This window comes from Muntiacus reevesi, chromosome 8, assembly GCF_963930625.1.
Source record: "Muntiacus reevesi chromosome 8, mMunRee1.1, whole genome shotgun sequence".
In the NCBI taxonomy this organism is placed as follows: domain Eukaryota; kingdom Metazoa; phylum Chordata; class Mammalia; order Artiodactyla; family Cervidae; genus Muntiacus; species Muntiacus reevesi.
The window spans coordinates 43,015,141-43,034,888 of NC_089256.1; the positions used below are offsets into that span (position 1 = coordinate 43,015,141).

The 19,748-nt window shown below is 37.9% G+C and overlaps 1 protein-coding gene across 1 annotated transcript in view; it reads right to left on the reverse strand.

Annotated features, from left to right (window-relative positions):
* Positions 1–4,143: 4,143 nt before the first annotated feature.
* The window catches only part of TMEM39A (transmembrane protein 39A), a 28,788-nt gene continuing 13,183 nt past the window's right edge, over positions 4,144–19,748 (reverse strand). Inside the window, exons 4-9 of the mRNA XM_065943461.1 lie at positions 19,043–19,126; positions 14,792–14,946; positions 10,158–10,506; positions 9,198–9,385; positions 7,073–7,193; positions 4,144–4,625 (exon numbers count right to left, since the gene is read on the reverse strand). Coding sequence (XP_065799533.1) covers positions 4,392–4,625; positions 7,073–7,193; positions 9,198–9,385; positions 10,158–10,506; positions 14,792–14,946; positions 19,043–19,126 — 1,131 coding nt within the window. The 3' untranslated portion in view covers positions 4,144–4,391. The remainder of the gene's footprint in view (positions 4,626–7,072; positions 7,194–9,197; positions 9,386–10,157; positions 10,507–14,791; positions 14,947–19,042; positions 19,127–19,748) is intronic.

Genomic DNA, 19,748 nt, shown 5'->3' on the forward strand with positions numbered 1-19,748 from the left:
GGGTTCGATCCCTGGGTTGGGAAGATCCCCTGGAGAACGGAAAGGCTACCCACTCCGGTATTCTGGCCTGGAGAATTCCATGGACTCTATAGTGGGGTCACAGAGTCAGACACGACTGAGCGACTTTCACAAGTTTATGCTTAAGATATGTTTCCTCTACCTCACACAATGCCTGTCTCCTTATTCATGTGTGTACCTAAACTTCTGAGAGGAAGCAGTCCACCCTCGTGCTCCATTAAACTTCTCTTGCTAAAGTTACCAGTGGTATCACACCAAAGCCAAGTCAATTCTTGACTTACCTCATATTCGATACTGTAATCATGACTCTATGGAACCTCTTGATTCATCTTATCTCTTGGACTTCCATTCCCTTTGATTCATTTGAAAGCTTCCTCTTCCCTTGAGTGTTGTTATTCATCAGAATTCTGTCCTCTTTTCACTCCACATACTTTCCCTACATTACTGTATGCATGTTCATAGCTTTTTCTATCACCCAGTAGTGGTGACACCCCACCCTCACTTTTCCTTTTTCTCTTACATGGACTTTCAAAATGGTTGGCTAACTGATCTTCCTGCTTTAAGTCTCACATCCCCCCATTCTCCAAGCCTAGCCTATGTACAGCTGCTAAAGTTATCCAGTAGTTCTCATCAAAATCCCCTGGAGGGTGTGTTCAGACTGTTGTATTCATCCAGAGTTTCTGACGCAGTTCAGGGGTAGGACTTGATAATTTCCATTTCTAACAAGTTCTCAGGTAGGTGATCCTTATGCTGCTGGTCCAGAAATTACACTTCCAGAACCCTTGGCCTGAGAACTCTTTGACTCATCCTAAGTCCTCAGCTTAAAATCTCTCATTAGATATCCTTCTGTCCATTTAAGAATTATCTTAAGTGCTTGTGAAAAGTGTTTATTACTGGGATTCACCCTCAAGATCCTTAGTAGATCTGATGCAGCCCAAGAATCACTCCTTTGACAATCTGTGACCTACAAGATAATAAAAATCTGAACCACTTAATGTGGAATTCAAGTTCCTCTACAATCTATTCCTTGCCTAGCTCTTTAGCATTACTGAACTCTTCCTTAAAAATCTATGTGAGTTTCTGTATATACTGTTGACACTGCATAAGCACTCCCTCACTCATCTCTATAGTAAACTAGAGCTCCTTCAAAAGGCATCACGTGTGTGACTGATGCACTGTAGCATCCCCTGACACCACAGCTCCCCAGCAAAGTTGATCACTTTTCTGCACTCTTGCATGTACTTCCTTGAATAAGCACCTTTGTGTTATAATTGACTGACTTCTCTGCCTTCTAGTTAATGCACTCTGAACATCAGCATCTCTGGTACTCAACAATATTTAGCATATAGTAATTGCTCAATAAATAGAAATGAGAGGGATTGTGTAGAGGTAATTGATAGGGAGGGAATGGAAAGCAGCTTAGGAAACATGGAATCACAGTAAACATATTGCTAATGCATGTTACCATCATGCTAATGCATGTTACCCACCCTCCTTCACTCAGACACATTTATTCACCTTAAGCCATCCAGACAACTGGTCAAGAATCTTCCCTTTTGCAGTATCCCAAGTTTACCTAACCTATACCGTTTTTTTCACACACCATTTCCTGATATTTAACAATTTAAAAAAAGCTATTTAATGGGCATGCATCTCCCCCATCACTAAATAAAGATGGTGTCCTTTCACATGATCCCTAAGAAACAGGATACACAAGTAACTAGTAATTCTCTCCTCTGAATGTGACACCTACAAATGTCAGCTGAAATAGGTAGACAAAACTGAAAGGTTTTACCTCTGATGCTGTCGTATCTGGAAGGAGAAGGGGGGTACTGTGCAATTCCGTTAGTCAAAATTTATTTTTATTTATTATATTCGCTCATTTGTTTGGCCAGGCTGGCATCTGGTCCTTCTGTGCTACTTCTTTAGAACACAGCCAAGTCAAACCGGAAGGAGGAATCATGTCAGCTTTCAAGACCAGTCTATTAATCTCTATAATCAGTTATCTGGGCTACTTCACAGTGACAGAACCAATTTGGGATCATTGTGATGAAACATCTTTGTGCCTCGGCCACCCATTTTACTCCTAGCTGTCAAGTAATCTCATCAAAATGTTAGTCAAAAGAAGCATATCTTGGGACTCCCCCAGTGGTCCAGTGGTTAAGACTCCATTTTCCAATGCAGGGGGGATGAGTTCAATCCCTGGTTGGGAATTAAGATCCCACATGTCATGCAGTGTGGCCAGAAATAATAAAATTTTAAAAATTAAAAAAAGCATATCATCAAGATTCTAAGGAAAGTACACTGAAATGGCAGCTTTGCCACCTTCCCCCACTCCAAGAACCACCATATGTAGGCTGAACCACTTTACAAAAAACCACCAACACACTGGTGGATATTTTTCCAGTGTACCAAAATTGCTCAGGCTTCCCGGGTGGCACTAGTGGTAAAGAATCCACTTGCCAATGCAGGAGACTTAAGAGATGTCAGTTCAACCCTGGGTCGGGAAGATCCTCTGAAGTAGAGTATGGCAACCCACTCCAGTATTCTTGCCTGGAGAATCCCATGGACAGAGGAGTCTGGTGGGCTAGAGTCTATGGGGTCACAAAGAGTTGGACACGACTGAAGCGACTTAGCACATAGCACACAAAATTGCTCCTACCAGAGGGATTGTCTCCTTGAAGATGCCTTCCATTGGTGCCACTGCTAGCACTATTTCCTTATTCTGACTTATTTTCTCTTTACCAACCTTACCACTACTAGCAAGAGACATTATATATGTTTGTTTACAGCATATTTCGCACCTCCCATTCTGCATACTGTAAGCTCTATGAGGTAGGGCCTTTACTTTTCTTATTTGCTGCTATATCCCCAGTGCCTAAAATAGTGCCTGGTGGTCAACACATATTTGCTGAATGACTGAACTGACTCAGAACGAATTCCAAATAATGTAGCTTTAAAAAAAAAAAGTATATCCATCAAAATTTAAGGAAACAATGGTCACACACAGCAGTCACTTTGGGTAGCTATATATACACCTATTCCTCACAGTGCTGTCTTTGCTGAAACCTGTTGGGAACTTTCAGAGCCAATATAGGAATTGTATGATTGTTTTTATTTCATAAGCCATATTGTATTTCAGCTGTCTTTGCTGAAACCTGCTGGGAACTGTTTTCAGAGCCAGTATAGGAATTATATGATTAAGTTTGTTTTTACTTCATAAGCCATATTGTGTTTCACCAAAAGCTTCACAGTGTAAAAAGGTCAAAAGGAACATAGAAAACACATGAAAATGTATTTCAGGCTCTCAAGAAAATGCTCAGAAATTTAGTTGACTAGTAACATCAATTGACTAGGTATATCCCCTTTCAAGAAAATGGACTAAAAGGGGTTAATAGTCACAGACATAAAGGTTCTGGAGTAGGAAATTAAGAACACACACAGATCAAACTACTTGAGGACAAAGAGGTAACTTCTCCTATTTTCCTTCCACTCATAACTCCAAATATGCCATGGTAGGGGGGTTGCTGCTAGACTGCATCCATTCCTCCAGTTACGTGGGTGTGTTCAACCTGCCAGACCCCAGGTCAGGGGATCTGTGCTCATCTTCTCCCACTGATCCAGTCACACCCAACTTCTTCATAAGTTTGGGCACTCTATCCTGTCCTTAAAAGTATTATTTCAGAACAGCTAACAAGAAAAGGAAAATCTTTTCAAGCAAAAGTGGAAGAACAGGGAAAATGAGTGTAATATCCTGTTTCAGGATAAGAGCTTTAACAAAAGTATATTTAAATGTCATCGGGCAGGCAGAACACTGAGTTCCTACCTCAGAAATGCTTCTTCCCAGCAGGCAACAAAGAAAACCCCACCAGGACTTAAACCCACTTTTGCCCCGTGCACTCCAATACTATCTGCCAGTCAAAAAAAAAAAAAAAAACCAAACAAAAGATGATGAGTGGAGTTGCTATCAGGCAACTCCACTGATCTCTCTGTAACAATAAGGCCAACCAAAGACTAAAGATGAGGAGGACTGGAAGGAAAGCATACACACAAAAGGTACCATGTCAAGTGATATATGAGATGTTTTCAGAAATGAATGAGTTATTCCAGGGCCATACAAACAAATCAATCTCTCAATCACCTTTACTAGAGAGGTGCACCTCTCCTCTGTATATTATTCAAATATACTAACACATGAAAGATCACATCACCTTGTTTATGGATACATTTAATATCCCTTGCCCTTCCCACCTTTCAAAACATAATAGTATACAAAATATAAAATATCTTAAATATTTATAAAAATTGCAAGAAAAAAATAGAATGTATGAAAATATTTTTATCTGAGTTCTCCCTCATTGTTGAGAGGCAGCTTAGTTTGCCTTGAGTTCATAACTGTTGAGCGGATAGGAGTATGCCCTACCTAATACTATTCTGTCCCGGAGGAGCTTAAATAAAACATAGTAGTTGCAGAAGAGGATGAGAGCCATGGAAAGTGTGTGGTTCCACTTCTCTGACCGCAGCAAGGAATAGAGCTGGTAGAAGACAACACTGCCCTCAATAAGGATAAGCAGATTTAACAGCCTTAATGGACGATGAAACAGGAACTGTAAGGAAGTTAAAAAGCAAAATGTTATTTCATAGAAAAGACGGAATTTATTCTCACTTTTTTTCAAAAATCATTTTACAGTTATAGGCTCCTATGTACACTAACAAGTAGATCTGTTTATTGAATGTCAATCAGGCTATTTCTTGCTATAGAGATCCAAACCCATTCTTTTTTGCTCAAGGTATAATGAAATACATTTTATTTCAATACCCCCGAGACATAGAAACAGATTTATCCAAAAGAACTCTTTCTCAAAAAAAAAAAAGTTTTTCCTAGATTATGTCAAATATAAAATATTTGAGATAACCACTTAAAATGTAACTGCTTAAAACTGTAAAAATCGTGGTTTGTGGGCTGATCTAAGACATAAACACCTACACTAAACAAGTCTGGAAGGAGGGGTGGTAATATAAGTTGAAATATCAATAACAGTAATTTCTTAATTTTTTTCTTAAACTGTTACCCACCAAGCTGTTTTCTTTTGCCCAGTTTTTCTGGATATTGAGAAGTAGGGTATACAAAGGCAGAACAGTGAAGAAGGAAGGAAAAATTAGTTAGAATTAAAGAGATTGGCTAAACACAGAGCTCCAAATTCATCACTCTAAGAGGCTGAATCCTAGTTGACTAATAAAAATGGATTATGAATAGAAGACAGTGGTCACAGACTGCAAACTGTGCTAATGGTAGTATATCAGATCTAAAAGAATAAGTTAGACCTCGGGGCTCAAATCTGAGAATAAAGCCAAATAAATCATCACAACAGCTCTGAAAGGTTTAACTGGGTTCTCAGGATTCTTCTGCAGGAGAAAGAACATGTTTACCCTGGATTTTATTACATGATCCCCAGTAATACCATGTATAACACCGGCTCAGAATTAACATTCTAAAAAAAAAAAACCAGGCAATTTCAGATTCTGTGGCAATTATACCAAATATAATTAAATGTGTATGTAGGCTATAAACTGAGTAGAAATGTGAGGACAGCCACAGTTACAGGTAGCAGGCCCATTATAAACTTCGGTGCGCCTTAAGAATTATTTCCAAATATGTAAATGATGCAAATTACTAGGATTCTTCAGAGATCTGACTCTAAGGGACCCAACCACCACTCTGAGAAGCATTGATTTACCTGTTTGGTCACACAAAATCAGTAATAAGTTCCTTAATCTTTCTTCTATGGTTTCCACCTGATTCTTCAGCTGTCCAACACTAGCAAGGAAAATATTTATCTTTCAAGCAGAAAACTTTAATAAACTATCTGGTTACTGTCAGCTTCCAGGGGACCACAATGGCCAACAGATGCCATTAACAGCCTGTGGAATTCAGCTGGCTGAATGAAATATTCTGTGTAGAAACCAGATGTTTGTGCAGTTATAACCTAAGCTCACTCCTCCATCTTAAGCCCAATCCCACAGGAGTCAAAGAAATTGTTGTAGTTCCCTCATTCAAAGGCCTTCCATCTCAGCCTACCCACACCTATTTATAAGCATCCTGCCCTGATGCAAGTTTCCAGTATTCAATAAAAAAGTCCTTAGTAGTGAACACTCACAGAACCAGAACGTCCAAGTACCCTCATAAGGAACTGGGAGGGATGAAGGGAGGGATGGGAGCGAGAACGGGATTCAAGTATCAAATGAATGAATGAATGAATGAATAAAATCTCCCAATTCTTTTTCAGAATATGATCTCCATTCAAAGGCAATGCACTGCACTTTGTGCATTTTTACTGAAAACAGTTCCCTGCATGTACCTTCTATTCCCCACTCCCATTAATCAGTTTGTCTTTCTTTAATAAGTAAATATTTCTCCCTCCTAGAGCCAGAATTTCTGGGAAACTGAAAGATCAAACTGAACATAACCCAAGACATAAATCAAATGGGACAAAACTAGGTTTAGTGGGCATCTATGGCTTTTTTCCTTTCAAACTTTTAAGCCTTCTTTCCTTTTAATTTGAAAAAAGGTAAAAGACAACAGATCATGCCATCTGCCTGTGTTTCAAAGGGGAAGTCTAAGTATTTTAAGAAGATGATATACATGAGAAATATCAAAAAATAAAATCATCACATTATTACTATATTAAATATTGCTTAATGATACACAGATATAATAGGGATACCGCTAAACCAAGCTATTACAAAATTAACGACTGTAAGATGAAAATGGAAGTCTCAAATAACTGTGTACTTCTTTCAAGTAATACTAAACTCAACAAATTCCACTGTAACTAGAGAAACCAGTCAAGTTATTAAAATTGACATACTGGCATTTCACTTCAATCTGCCTTTCAGAAGTATTCCCAAAGGACAGAGGCCATTATAGTAGTAAAATAATTACCCTCTATTAATGTCCTGTGCTAAATGTTATACTCTGTGCTAACTGTTTACACACAGAGTGGCCTCCTAACACTCCTAAGCTTATGTTTGAAAAGAAATAAGCGGTACTTGCATAAAAGCGGGCATGGGATACATCTGAAGGCACCGCCACGTTGTAAGGCCCCACAGCTCTATACAAGCATCTGCTGTGTCGCACCAACACCCCTTGAGGCCATATTGTATTTTCTGACCAACTAAGGGAGAAAGAAATGCAATGTTAGCATATTGGCAATTACAGATAAGATTAGTGTCTGGCAAAACCAGTTATGTTTCTATGGAAAGGATTAAGTATTCAAGTCTTCATCTGCCTGAATTCTGAAAAGACAGTAATTCCATGGTCAGACTGGAAGGAATTAGAAAGGATTTATTATAACCTCATTGCTATATAATAGAGAGAAAAGTTAACTGCAAAGTTAACTCAGTGTCAAAGGACTTAAGAGGCTTAGGAGAACAAGCAGAAACAAATGTGTAAGTAAGGCATCTGTGAGCCAGAAAATCGAGTATAAGCAGGTGGACTGTCACCTCAATCCCAAGTGAGCAGAGTCCACTGGTGGAAATGCTAGAGGAAACAAAGAAGAGAAAAGTGGATGTAACAAGACGAGTGGAGAAATTAACACATTATCAAACTAGCATGACATTTACCGCAGAATTACATCCCACAAGCTACAGAAAATCTATTCATTTATCACACATTTCAAGTGCTTCATATTGTGAGAAGCTATACAGAAGAATACAAGGACAGAGTACAGAGACACACAAGGTACCAACACACAGACTTTTCTTTTTACTGCTTTCCTGGTTTATTTTTAGAGAGGTTTCTCTAGGAAAAAGAAGTTACGGAAGAAGCTTCACTCTTTCCAGCACCAACATAATGGAGTTGGGGTGGGGATGGGGGATCTTCAGGTTAAACTTTTTTAAAAAAAAATCTAAGTTAATTCATCTCTTCCTGATTTTGGAAAGGTTAGTTTCCTAGGGTAAGAACTGGGACAGCATTTTAAATATGTTAAAGAAAAAAAAAAGTCTAGCACCCTGAAGCTTTCCCAGTTCAGAAAATGTTCCATCAGCCTTGCTCACACTTACCAGCATTAAAGTGAAGACACACCTCATGGCCATGTGCCATCAGGAGCCTGAAGATGTACAGTACTAGCACTGTGCATTGGATTTTCAATTTTTATTGAAATCTGTCCTTTGCCCACAGTCAGGTTTCTTTTCAGCCTGGCCCAATCTCTTTCAGTTCCTGGGCTTGAAGGCCTGTGCTAATCTGTATCAGACATCAAGGCAAATAATTGAAGGGAGCACTCTGAGGGGGAGAGGGGAAGGGAATGTCACCTTTAATTAGGACACCTTTAATTTCCTAATTTAATTAGGAAAGGATTTCTAGGTGATGAAATTTGTGAAATGTTCAAATTATAAAAGGGAGGGAGATGAAGATGGTCCAGGTCTGGGAGAAAGGCATGATGAAGGGCTCAGAAGCAAGACAATAAAAGGATTCTGAAGTCAAGTCATTTTGGACCATAAGGACCATGCAGAGAAACGACTGACAGGGGGACACAATGAAAGGAATACTCAAAAAGAACTCAATTAGGGACAGTTTTCATTTGAATATAGGAAAAGCAGAGCAACATTCATTAGTGAGTTAGGAAAAGAAACGCACAAGATGCAGGCTAATACAGCAACAAAACAAAGAAACAAACAAAAATAAATAAACAAAAAATAAAGATGCTGGCTAGGAAAATTACTAGAGCAAATCTACATTTATTAGAAAGAAAAGATGAGAGAAGCAAAGGCCAGCTGCGTAAGACAATTAGCTAGCAGCTATTTAACTGTGGCAATGAAAACAAGAAGATGAATCTCACAGTCTTCTAAAGAAAATTAAAAATATATCATGAGTCTTTGAATTTGGGCAAATGGTTAGGACTGAAAGAAGACTCCAAGATGATAGTTTGGGAAACAAATTACACACTCTAGAGTGACTGGGCAGCTGAAAGGCAGAAGGCATTTGAGGAGGGACTGGGGATGGTGGTGGAAATGAGTTAATGCTCCCTGCTTTCAGTTTAGAGTGATGACAAGCACCCATGTGGGCAAAAACTAAAAATTAAATGTTCAAAGCCAAGAACAAGAATGACATACAAAGCAAATAAACATGGTCAGCAGCATGTAAAAAGGTGCTAAATGGTCTGACCCTCCAACCTACTTACATGTGCTGCGGAGCATTGCTGTAGGAGCCATGTTCCAGCTTCTGCCACTTGCCCAGGTGAGCGGCTGATTTATGCAGCAAATCACAGTACTTGGATGGGAGCAGCTGTGTGGTGAGCATGACAAAAGCATTGATCCACACCATAATGAGGTGCTCACATGACCAGCGCATGTCATAGTACTGGGTACTCTGGAAGAGATTAGAAGAGAGAGAAATGATCCATGTACTGGTGAGCAGGAAGGCAGGGATGGGTGCGTGTACATACGCCCTGCAGACAATGCCACTCTGAGTCACACATGCATTTGTTGTCCTGCTGTCCGTGCAGAAAGTTCAAGAGCAGAGTCCTCCAAAATCCTTCAACCTGACTTTCTGGTTACATGAGTTAGGGTTGGGAGGGAGAGGCAATTATACTTTAAGTCCTTCCTTTCTAGAAGAAGTGAATGCTCTCTGTGAATGACCACTCCAGCTGCAGATGTGCTTCTCAATGGGTGAAGGAAGGGCACTAAAATGACCCAAAAGATTCTGGGCCCAAGTGACATCCAGACCATTTTTCTCTTCTACCAAAATAAAGTTTAAATAAAGGTTAGATTAAATTCAAGGAAACTCCTGATGACCATGTTAAGATCAACCATGGTAGGCTGTATTTTACTGAAACTTCAGTCCTCTTACGCTACCATATACTGATTCTAAGTACAAGTTTATTCTCTCCAGAAACTGGGGGTGGGGGAAATCTAAAAAAAAAAAAGAAAGAAAGAAAACAAGAGGGGACCACCACGGGTGCATCACAGATATGGAAATATCTATCCACCAACCAGGTATTAGTGCACTCCAGATGCAGCCGAACTCCACCATCCAGGCTGCCAAAGGGGAGACAGAGAAAAGGGGGATTAAATAAGAAATACCCAGCTTATGTCATCCACACACAAATCCAGGAAGCATAGAAAAGCACCTAACCACTTACCTTCACAAAACACAGGGGAAGAAATGCAACATAGTAGGCACTGAAGAGAGAGTTGAAGAGAACTTCCTTGATTCTGTGGTTGAAATCTGCTTTCAGACATTCTACTTCATTGCGAATGAGGTCAGGAGACAGTGGGCAGCTGTGGGTGGGGATGGGCGTGGCATTATTAAACTGTTCTTTTAGAGACTCCAGCAATAAGGAGAGGAAGTCCTTGGATTTCGCCAAGCCACCCACAGTTGAGGCACTTTCCTCTACCGCCTGGTGCTGAACCACATAGGGAAAGTCTGTGAGAAGGAGATGAGCTCTACTATCTTGGTGGAAACAGCAGAGAGGAACATAAACACCAAACCTGTAGAAAAACATGGGTATGAAAATGAGACCACAGACGCCACCTAATATCAGATCTCATAACTATGTTAGTAAAATAGTCATGACTCTTCAGAATGAACCTAATATAATGGGGACTTGGCTGATGGTAAATTCATTATCTGGGAAGCTCTTTAATTTCTTCCCACAAAGGCAATATATATTCACTGTAGGATTAGAAACTACAAAAAAATTGTGACAATTATCTAGAAATCACCGTTTTTATAAATTTTACAATTGGGGGCATAGGCTTTCTATTTTTTCTATGTTTAGCTTCACACAGTATAAACTTTTGTATACTACTGTTTTAACTTTGGGTGTGTGATTATGTAGCTTGTATGTACTGAGTATTTTCTCATGTCATTAAATGTTTTTGTTAACAATTCTAAAAGGTACTACAGTATTCTCATATAGCTACACCATACTTTACCTATTTCTCTCTTGTTAGTAACATACTATTTCTTATTTTCCACTATCGTAATTACCAATGGAGTAAATAATTTCCCACACACATCTTTGTGTACATCTGGTATTTTTTGAAGGGTTGCCTTTTACTTCCAGTTTTCTCTTCTTAGTGACAGGGCTCCCCTGCCTCCCACAACATCACCCATATCACCATCCTAGTTCCCCTTGGTTATTTTTCTCCACTGAACTGGTAAGATCACATATTTAACATGTTTATTAGGTTTTTTATTTGGGGTTTTTTTCTGTTGGTCTGACCTCCCCTTACTACAATGTAAAAAGCTCCAGGAACCAGAGATTTTAATCTGTTTATTAGTTCACTGCTATATATATCTTTGATACTTATAATAGAGGCTGAAACATAGTAGGCACTAAATAAATACCTGATAAGATTAATAAAAACAATTCAGAAGTACAATAGATAAATTTTTACAGGTAAAATTACTTGGCTAGAGGACTAAAAATTTGTGAGACTTTTCATAACTTCTTATAGTTACTCCAAACCTTGGTTCCTTAAAAACATGTTAAACACTTCCCTAAGTCTTAAGAAACTTTCACATTGTGACCTAGGTCTGTATTATAAAGTGGTCATTTCAGTGATATAAATTTATTTAGATATTAAAAATAACAAAAAGACATTTTATTTAGTAAATTTTATTTAAAAAAAATTAACAAATGTCACTTGTTCATAGTTCCCTATAGAGGGAGAGAGGATGAGTTTATTATTAATTAAGAGGACGGTGAGCAGTGGCTCTGGGATCCAAAGTGAATGTGCCCTAGAATAGCAGAAAGGGAGGGGAGTAAATGCAAAAGTATCAGGCAAGAACTCACATATGTGCAAAATTGCAAAAGCTAGAGAAGGCTGCAAGTTCAATACAGCTGAAACCACACATGCAGGAGTGGGGGTGAGAGCTGGAGTGTGTAGTAGATTGCAACGATGGCCCCATTTCTTTACCCTTCCCAGTAGTTTCACCCACTGTCATGTAACTGCACAGCCCTCCTTCCACGTGTGCAGTGACCCTGCCTAATCTCTGTGCTGGGCTCAACAGTGTGATCTGTTTTGGCCAGTGGGATGTCAGCAGACACGCTAGGATGGGAAGCTTTAGATGGGCTTGTACATTCAGGCCTGTTCTTTTGCCACTCTGTCAGTTTCATGTGACCATGTCCAGAGAAGGTTGCCAGAGCATGAGAGACTCATGGAACAGAGCTTACTTGTCCTAGCTGCCTAAATAGAGAGTCATCAATCTCAAACATGTGACTGAACCCAGCTAAGATAAGATTGGGAAAGCCTTTTAACTTCTAGTTGATCCCAACATGTGCACAATAACTAGAGAGAGTGGTATGTACGCTACCACAGCTCTGCGGCTGTTTGTTAGAGCATCATATGTCAATAGATAACTCATACAGGGTAGCATCAAAGGCTTAGAGCATGGAGAGTTTTGTGAAGTACAAAAAGAATTCATTAAAGAATTTTAAAGAGGGTTACTAAATATATTTAGACATAAAATTTGTTTGAATTACATGCTTATTTCATTGTTTTACAAGGGTATGGATAGCCTCCAAAAAAAAGCTTCTTTACATATCTAAAAAGAAATGAAAAGGTTTGCTAGTCATTCTGATGATGGCAACTCTCTTCAGTCTAGCCAAAATATTCGTTGATATATCCATAATTAGCCTTTCAAGTTAGATATGGTTAATCTTCTAAATGATTCAATCAGATATTGCTGGTAAACAGAATAAATAATTTGTTTTCAACTCAGACAGGTGAAATGTTAATCTAGAAATACAGAAACAACTGATGTAAAATATACACCTTATAAAGAATCTGAATCATGAAAAATGAAGTTTATAACAAAGAAAATTCATTCTGTATGAACCAAGTTGATGAGTGCTTTAAATAATTGTTTAAGCATTATAATTAGAACCTAACAGAGTACAACCAATAGAAAGACTCTTCCTGCCACAAAGTCAGACTTGGCCGAACAGTCTCTGAGTATACCTTTATTTTATACAGTCACAACGCATATAAATTCATGCTTATGTTATAGCATCATAAATGGTATAAAGCAATGATTCTCAAATTTGACCTAGCATCAGAATCATCTGGAGGACTTGTGTTAAAAGACAAACTGCTGGGCCATACTTTCTAAAGTTTCTGTTTCAGTTTGGGGTTGATTCCGAGAATTTCTTTTTCTAACAAATTTCTAGGAGATAGTGATGCTTTTGTTCTGGGAGCCACATTATGAGAACTACTGAATTTATAGTAATGGTTAAGACAATGGCTCTGGAATCAAAAAGACCTGGGTCTTTCTAATTAATTGTCTAACCACTGGAAAAAATTTCAACTGCTTAATCTGTCTTTACCTATGTCAAAAATTGCTAATTGTCTGCCAATAGTTACTGTTCTCCTGTTCTTTCATAGCAACAGAAATTTTAGTTGAGATACAGCTCCCCTGCTAAAGATTCAGTTTTCCAGACTCCCTTACAATGTATTCTACTAGGGAAAGTGGAGCAAAAAGATAACAGAAGCTTGGGTCCTGACACCATGGAGCTACTACAACTATCCACCATAACTTAAAATACATACTGTACAGGAGAGAGGAATAAATTTCTAACTTTTTAAAGCCTCTAGTATATTGGATCTGTTACAGCAGATTAAATATACTACTTCCTGGGTGATTGTAATGATTTCATGAGGTGATGTTTATAAGCACCACCTAGCCCAACACTTAACACATAATAAGAGTTAAATAAATGATAGCTATCTGTTAACATCTAATGAAGAAGGTTTTAGCCAAATGTATACAAATTAAAAAACTATGCAAGATATTTAGTTTAATAAGCTAATATCTACAATAAAACACCACAATTCAACCATCAGAATGGCTAAAATTTTTTAAATGGAAAACATCAAATGCTGACAAAACTGTGTAGCTGTCAGACTCTTACGGTATTGGTGAAAGGATAAAATGATACCACTTCTCTGGGAAAAAGTCTGATAGGCTCTTATTAAACTAAACATACTCCTGCCTTGTGGCCTAGCAATGCCACTCCTACATATAATTCTCCCAAGAGAATGTAAAGGTAGCTTTACAATAAAAGACTTGTATAAGAATGTGTATAATAGTTTGTTTTTTTAAAAGAGTAGTCAAAAACTAGAAACAACCCTGATGTTGAACAGAAGGAAAATAAATTATGGTATATTCATGCAATGAGCTATTACTGTTAAAAAGATGTAAATACAGACAAATCTCAAAAACAACATGCTGAGTCAAAGATGGTTTGAAAGAGTACATACTGAACAATTCCATTTATATGACATTCTAGAACTGGCAACCTAATCTATGGTGGGGGAAAAAAATCATCAAAACAGTGGTTGCCTCTGGGATGCAGAGGGTGGGGTTTGACTGGAAAGGGACATGAAGGAATCTCTGGAGTAATGGTGACATTCCATACTGGGATGAGGTTTTGATTTACAGAGGTATATGCATTTATCAAAACTCAGTAAAAGTATACAAGATTTGTGAATTTTACTGTATATGAATTTTATATGGCAAATAAAGCTCATGAAAATCTTCTCCATTGGTACCACTCAGGAACAATCCTAGTTTATATCTATTGCCCCAACTGTATTCCAGTTTAGAAAATAAACTATATGGTCACCCTACCCACTGATTTTTTTGAACTGCCTAAACTTCAGATTTGCATTGAAGAATTTCACGTCCTTCCCTTTTATAACATCATCTGGCATGACCCAAACAACTTCTTAAGACTTACTAATAAAATAGTAAAACTGGAGTACTCACGGGTAGCCAAGGAAAAGGAGATTGAGGACTGAATGACTTCGGAAGAGATTGACGAGGGTCCAACAAAGTACCCATCCACACAAAGTAAGTAGCACCAAGCGAGCTGATATCAGGACCATGTAGTGAATCATTGATGATGCACCCGCTTTAGTGGCCTATAAGTTTGGAAGCACCAAAAATAAAAGTTTACAAATGACCTTACTCAAAAGCAATGTGACTCCAGTAAGGACTTAGTAAATTTAGAGGAAGATAAACTGGGGGGGGGGAGAAGGAAAGGAGAAAAGAACAGAAGAAAAACTGTCCATCCTGCCTTATTTTCCTCTTTCTTGAAGATTCAGATCACTCCAGGTAGTTAGCTGTTTCCTCCTTGCATTCCCATAGTGCCTCACACAGACCTCCACACACGTTCTTATGAAATTGTCTAATTTATTTACACTGGGGCTTCTTGAAGTATGTTCCATTAACCATATTCATCAGAATCACTGGGGCTGCTCACTGCACATGCAAATTCCTACTTGCTTTCATCATCAGGTATAGTGAACAAACTCACAAGTTAAGGAATCTGTATTTTTAACAACCTGTCAAGTGATTTTGATATACATAAAAATTGTGAGCCACTAGTCTGACTCCAGACTAGACTGCAATGGCCTCAACAGCAGCAACAGTGTTTCTATTTTTCTTTGAATCTTCCCCCCAATATGCTTGCTGAATTAATGTTTAATAAATTATGGAAACTTCAAAAAATAATGAGATCTTCTTTGATAAATCCCTATATAAACTGAAGTTTTTGTTGTTGTCGTTGTTGTTTTACTTTAGCAAACATGAAAATAATGCATGGTCCTTACTTCTAGTTCTTCACATCACAGCTGTTCAAATACTCTTCTTTAATCCTGAATCTTTAAAACTGATTAAATACAGTAGGAAACCACAGTTGTCTAAACATGAGGCTCTGCAATATCATTTTCTTACAAACTGAACCAGGAAGTAGAGAATGAGTGAAACGCAGAGGAAAATGACAGATTCTTATAAGCTCTGAAAAAGCAATGTCAGAACTCAGAAAAACAATTCTCTGGAGTCAATAGCACATAGAAAAGGAGGAATTTTCCAGGTACCTTCTATGTATCCATTTCTTAGCTCAACCACATGCTATCAATACACAGCATAAATAATATACACACAATATATGCTGTTTGTGTAGTTACTTACAAAAGCATAGAAGCAGTTAATTAATACTACTGCCTGAGCCTCAAAATTGTGGAGTAGGCTCAAGTTGTTCTCAGTAATAGCATGGCAAATAGTTGCATATTATTCCCGATACATACTTCATGCTAGTGTACCTCATGTGTCAAAGTCAAGAGAAGGCATTTAAGTCACTGGAATTACTTCAGTGCCTCCTCTCTCAAATGTTTAGGGTTAGTTTAAAAAAAAAAAAAAAAGGCTGTTTCTGCCTAATGTCACCATAGCAGCAGAACCTGAATGTGTTTATCATTTCTGCCATATTCCAGAGCCCAAGCTCTTAACGACAAAGCTAGTGGAGGTGATGGAATTCCAGCGGAGCAATTTCAAATACTGAAATAAGATGCTGTTAAAGTGCTGCACTCAATACGTCAACATATTTGGAAAACTTAGCAGTGGCCACAGGACTAGTCTTTTTATTCTAATCCGAAGGAAGGGCAATGCCAAAGAATGTTCAAAGTACTGTACAACTGTGTTCATTTCACATGCTAGCAAGGTAATGCTCAAAATCCTTCAAGCTAGGCTTCAACAGTACATGAACTGAGAACTTCCAGATGTACAAGCTGGTTTTAGAAAAGGCAGAGGAACCAGAGATCAAATTACCAACATCCACTGGATCATAGAAAAAGCAAGGGAATTCCAGAAAAACATCTACTTTTGCTTCATTAATTACTCTAAAGACTTTAACTGTGTGGATCATAACAAACTGTGGAAAATTCTTTAGAGGTGGGAATTACCAGACCATCTTATCTGTCTCCTGAGAAACCTGTATGCAGGTCAAGAAGCAACAGTTAGAACCAGACATGGAACAACAGACTGGTTCAAAATTGAGAAAGGAGCTTGTCAAGGCTGTATATTGCCACCCTGCTTATTTAACTTCTATGCAGAGTACATCATGCAAAATTCCGGGCTGGATGAAGCACAAGTTGGAATCAAGATTGTCTGGAGAAAGATCAACAACCTCAGATATGCAAATAACACCACTCTAATGGCAGAAAGTGAAGAGGAACTAAAGAACCTCCTGATGAGGGTGAAAAAGCAGAGTAAAGAGGCTGGCTTAAAACTCAACACAAAAAGCCAAGATCATGGCATCTGGTCCCATTACTTCAGGGCAAATAGATGGGGGAAAAGAGGAAGCATCGACAGAGTTAATTTTGGGGGGTTCCAAAATCACTGTGGAAGGTGACTTCACCCATGATATTTTTTTTCCTTGGAAGGAAAGCTATGACCAATCTAGATAACATATTAAAAAGCAGGGATACCCACTGAAAAAAAAAAAAAAAAAAAAGCAGGGATACCACTTTGCTAATAAAGGTCCACATAGTCAAAGCTATGGTTCTTCCGGTGGTCAATGCATGGATGTTGAGAGTTGGACCATAAAAAAGGTTGAGCGCCAAAGAATTGATGCTTTCGAACTGTGGTGTTGGAGAAGACTCTTGAGTCCCGTGGACTGCAAGGAGAACAAACCAGTCAATCCTAAAGGAAATCAACCCTGAATATTCATTGGAAGGACTGATGCAGAAACTAAACCTCCAACACTTTGGCCAACTTATGCAAAGAGCCTACTCACTGGAAAAGACTGATGCTAGGAAAGACTGAAGGCAAGAGGAGAAGGGGGCAACGGAGGACGAGACGGTTGGGTGGCATCACTGACACAATGGACATGTGTTTGAGCAAGCTCCAGGGACAGTGAAGGACAGGGAAGCCTGTAGTGCTTCAATCCATGAGGTAGCAGAGTTGGACACTACTTAGCGACTAAACAACAATAAACTCTCTAAAGTCATGCAAAAGCTGTTAAAACTATTCTTAAGTAAAAGAAACAACAGAGTTTTTCGAGTTATAGCTGTTGTAGATCCAAAGTAGAAACCTCTGTTTATGAAGGACTTACACGCTAACTAGAAGGGTTTACATACTAACTTGACATACACAAGCACCATCTCTAAGTAACTGAAAAGATGAAACAAAATCAATCTTTGCCTCTTTTAACAGATGTAAACATAAAATCCCACTAAGTTCCTCTAAAGAAAGAGACTTTCTCAAACATCCAAAAGAACTTAATTCTATGACCTAAATGAAAGACCTTGGGATTAAAAAATTATAGACAGCCTTTCTCAACTCTTACTGCACTCTTACTATCAAAGTTTTAAAGTTAACTTCAAATAGCTTTCAGATTATGACTTAATTATCTGCAATTATTCTGTGCTCACAGAAATAAGGTTCCTGAGAATCAAGAGCCTGTAGACACAGACTTCCCATGTACGTTTTAGAAGAAAAGAGTTGACCCTAAGTTAGCTGTGATTATAGCAATGATTTATTCAAAATTTCACAGTTAAAAACAAATTAAAATTATTAGCCATTTTAGCTAAGTTAACATTGTTTGTTTTTGTATTCATTTATAGGGCACAAGATAAATTTTTAAAAAACACAATTACCTTCTTCACTGGGGTTTACAAATATAAAAAAATTATTTTAACAATGGCCATTTCATAAAAAGATCATATTAATGTTAACATGGTCTTTTTAATTAATTAGGTTCTAATCTTCAAGATTAGTCCTATGCAAATGTGAATGCTATCTTTTAAAAATTTTAAGTTTTAATAAACTCAAATGTCTCTTGCTAGCAACTCCACAAATGATATATAAATAATTCCAAGTGAATGTTACTTGAATCACAGTTTTAGATGCAACTTTCCCTAGTAACAGTTACCTAAAATCCATCCTATTTTTACTATAACTATCAAAATTAGAAAGATTATACTGAAGGACTCAGAAGTTAGAATTAAGCTCCTACTGGACAAATAAAATTTCTAACAGCTGAATTAGTATATCACACTTGAATTTTGAATATATTATAAGAAAACCTTTTTTAAAAAACTAGCACAGTTCATGTGACAGTAAAGAAATTATTTATTACAGCATTTAAATTATACTTTGACACTTCACATTTTCAACCTGAACACATCCTAGTGACTAGCTCTAGCTACAAGTGATAGAACACAGTCAATGAGCAGTTACCTCTGAGATGAGGGCCCATACAAGTCTCCTTGCAAGCATCACTGTGATGAATGCTGCCAGGTGGTAATCGATGAGATGAAAATTCTGTAAGAGAAACAAATAACTACATCAGAAAGAAACATGGATATCCAGCTGTAACTACTACATGAAGAAGCTTGCCCCCTCAAAAGGTCTTCTTATATCACCTTACATTTACAGACCACAGGAATTTGGGAGACCTTAAAGACCTTCTCCTTCTTTCATGGCAAATTGCTTTAACTTCTAAAACACTATTTTAAACTATCTGGAATATAATCTTCTCTGTTCTTGAAAGTTTACTGTATTAAAAGGAAACGACTGCAGTTTTGGGTTAACAAGCACCAACCTGCAGAATTATGACAAGAATAACTTATCTAAAATGCCATACTTATAATGAGTGTCAAATTTTAATTCCCGGTCTCCAAGAGCTACTGTTGTTGGTTTCTTTTTTGTTGCTGTTGTTGTTGGTTTCTCTTTAAGAAAACTTAAATTAACCTAACAGAGCATCTATTAACCTAAACTCCCTAACTCACTGATACATCAACACATTCAGTCTTTCCCCTTAACTTGATTTAGAAACATGTCTTATATTGATCTCTACTTCCTATATAATGACAGCATTACCTAGATGCTGTGTACGTTCCTTCTAGTCTAAATCTGTATATTTAACTGTAATAATAAAATAAAA